Source organism: Triticum aestivum, chromosome 7D (genome assembly GCF_018294505.1).
Source record: "Triticum aestivum cultivar Chinese Spring chromosome 7D, IWGSC CS RefSeq v2.1, whole genome shotgun sequence".
NCBI classification, from domain to species: domain Eukaryota; kingdom Viridiplantae; phylum Streptophyta; class Magnoliopsida; order Poales; family Poaceae; genus Triticum; species Triticum aestivum.
The window spans coordinates 640,349,562-640,352,513 of NC_057814.1; the positions used below are offsets into that span (position 1 = coordinate 640,349,562).

At 50.6% G+C, this 2,952-nt stretch overlaps 1 protein-coding gene across 1 annotated transcript; it reads right to left on the reverse strand.

Annotated features, from left to right (window-relative positions):
• Nucleotides 1-206: 206 nt before the first annotated feature.
• On the reverse strand, nucleotides 207-2,301 carry LOC123169899 (tRNA dimethylallyltransferase 9). The gene is made up of 2 exons (XM_044587756.1): nucleotides 2,016-2,301; nucleotides 207-1,806 (listed from the first exon to the last, which is right to left on the reverse strand). The coding sequence occupies exon 2, from the start codon at nucleotides 1,790-1,792 to the stop codon at nucleotides 428-430; it is 1,365 nt and encodes a 454-aa protein (XP_044443691.1). The 5' UTR covers nucleotides 1,793-1,806; nucleotides 2,016-2,301; the 3' UTR covers nucleotides 207-427.
• Between the last annotated feature and the right edge of the window lie 651 nt (nucleotides 2,302-2,952).

Below are 2,952 nucleotides of genomic sequence, written 5' to 3' on the forward strand. Positions count from 1 at the left end.
TCGTCGGTCTGAAAGAACCGGTTATGTATATAGTTTGTGACTATGAAAGGTTGTACTCGAAAGAGGGAGAGCACATGCCAGCCTTAAACCTTATATGTCTCTTTGACTTGTTTTGCTGACTTATATTTTTCGGGATTCAGAGTTGTTCTGACTTTGCATCATGCAGTCTGCCACAGAGAACGGCTTCCAAGTTCCATCTAAACAACAAACAGAAAGACTACAAAGAAGCACCCCTGGATTATCAATTTATCATTCCATTCCAAACACTCCAAAAAACATCTTTTTTTTATGAATCTATGATGAAAACAGAAAAAATATATGAACTGAAATTCCTGTTGTAATCTCTCAAAAATCAAAATCCTATTGCCGGATAATTCTGCTGGTGGAAACAAAACTAATAAGTATAATAAGAGAGTAAAACTGGACCTCACTTCCCCTGCGTCCTTCTAATCCAATCCAAAACGTGACAACACTCTTCATGCCCAAGGAACACCTTGTTCTCTGAACGATAGGTTTTGAGATCCTTGCTCGTGTGCACGCAACTTTCCCTTTTCATTTCAAGCGATTCAGGCAGCACCAATGCATCAGAGCCATTGTAAGCATCACATATAAATTGCACGATTGCTTCAAAAGGCTGCGACGCATCAACCCACTGGTAAATCTTCTCATTGCGGAACCAGGTCATTTGCCTCCTTGAGAAGTTCCTAGACGTTTGCTGAAACTTTGTCAGGAACTCCAAGAACTCCTCTGGGGAGCTACTGCCTCCGTTCTGTCTGCAATGCAACAGGTACTCCATGGTTTGCCTGTAACCGATAGCACGGGTTGCAGAGTTCATATTTGGCTGCAACCCGATATCAATAAGCCATGCGGCTTCTGAAAGAAGGCCTCCTGTGTCAGCCAGCATTTCCTCACACCTCAAATCAATTGATCTGTAGAGTTCAACCCGTGGGCATGCGAGGAAAAAACATAGGAAATCATACTCCAGTTCCTTCGCTTCACAGGTTGCATCATTGCTTGGGGAATCAGTTAGCTTCGTGTCTTGCTGCTTCTGAAACGAGCTGTATGGTAGGGTGAAGGCAGATGCAGGGGAACCAGATGACCTGATGATCTCGAGCCTTCTGCTTAACCTGGCCCAGTTATTCGTATCCAAGTCCCGAGCTTCAGGGTCCCCGGCCTTGAGCAGGAGCTCCACCGCTTCCTCCCACCGACCGCTCTCACGAAAGCCAGCGAGCTCAGACCACACACTCGATATGATGTTGGAGGATGACTGTGGAACATTTGGCTTGCCATAGATAAACCACCGTAAGTAGAGCCCAGTCCCTCCTGCGACAACAGGCACAGAGCCCCTGGCAAGAACATCCTGAGTCGCCCTTCGCGCATCGCTAAAGAACATCCCAGCTGAGTAATCCTCACACGCGTGCATGATGTCGATGAGGTGGTGCGGCACCATGCTCATCTCCGAAGCGGATGGCTTGGCGGAGCCGACGTCGAGGCTGCGGTACACCTGCACCGAGTCCGCGCTGATGATCTCTCCCCCAAGCCTCCTGGCCACCTCCAGCGCGAGCCTGCTCTTCCCAGCGCCGGTGGGGCCTGATATCACAATGACCTTGCTCTTCTTCCTCGCCTTGGGCAGCTGCGGCGGCAGAGACGTGGCTGCGACGTGCAGCTTCTTTGCCGAGCAGAGAGACGAGGAGAAGCGCTGCTGCTGCTGTGAGCACAGGGCAGGCCAGCTCCTCCAGATGCCGCGCCGCGCGGACCCGAACCCGAACCCCGGCCTCATTTCACAGCACATGATAGAGGGAGCACCTGCACAAGCGGATTCAGGTTGAGATTAACTGGCTGAAAAAACGTGGATTCTTCCTCAGCTTCTCCGCGGCATTATGACGAGCACCTCGCGTGCAGACGAAACCAGCGCATATCCAATTCAAGATCGTTCACTGCTACCGCCACAGCAAGAAAACACTAATCCACAACAGCGCAAGGGACTCATCGGGACGGAGGAAGGGGCTGCGTACCGAGAAGAGAGGCGATGAATCCGCCAGCAGAACAGCAGCAGAGCTGCGGGGAGGGAACCAACCAATGCGCGAGCTTGGCGGGAGATCAGAGAAGAGCAGCGGGGGACGGGAGGGCGAACGCCGTTGGACTGGAGAGCTGGAGGGTCGAGGACCGGCCTCGCCGGCCTGCTGCTACGGCGGCGGCCAAGACGACGACGGCGACGGCTCCGAGAGAGAGAGATTGAGGGGCCGAACTGGATATGGCAGCCAGTGGCGTTTGGCGTGGGCCTAAATCGATGGGCCGCAGAGGGAGGACGGGGGTTTTGGAATTTCGAAGGGCCGCCCTATGTCTCACCGAAATCACTAATTAAAGTAAAAAAAAAACTAATTATAGAGCAGCAAAGATCACTCCCACCTTTTCAGGTTGTGACGAATGCGCACTGTATGTGTCATTTTCGCAAACTGTGAGTTTTTTCTTTTTTTGCAACCTGTGCCACTCATGGAAGCAAATCCGTGTCTCTGGCAGAGGAGAAAAAATAACGTGTTTTTTTCCTGTTTTCATTTCGGAGAGGCATAGCCGCGGCTCTCGCGCAAGCAAATTTGTGCAGAAGGAAAAAATGTGTTTTTTTTCGTTCCCAAGAGGCACGTTCAGGGAGCAAAACCGTGTCTCTCGTGGAAGGCAAAAATAAAGAGAAAACACCTTTTTTCGTTTTTCAGCGACACGGTCCTGGCTCTCGCGGAAACAACTCCGTGCTTTTCACGAAAGAAAAACCGTGCCTCTCGCAGAAGATTTTTTTCGTTTGTGAGAGGCACGGCCGTGCCTCTCGCGGAAGCAAACCCGTGCCTATCGCGGAAGGAAAAAAATAAGAACACATTTTTCTGTTTTTGAGAGGCACGGCCATGCCTCTTGCGGAAGGAAAAAAGCATGTGTTTTTTCCGTTTCTGACAAAACAAAAAA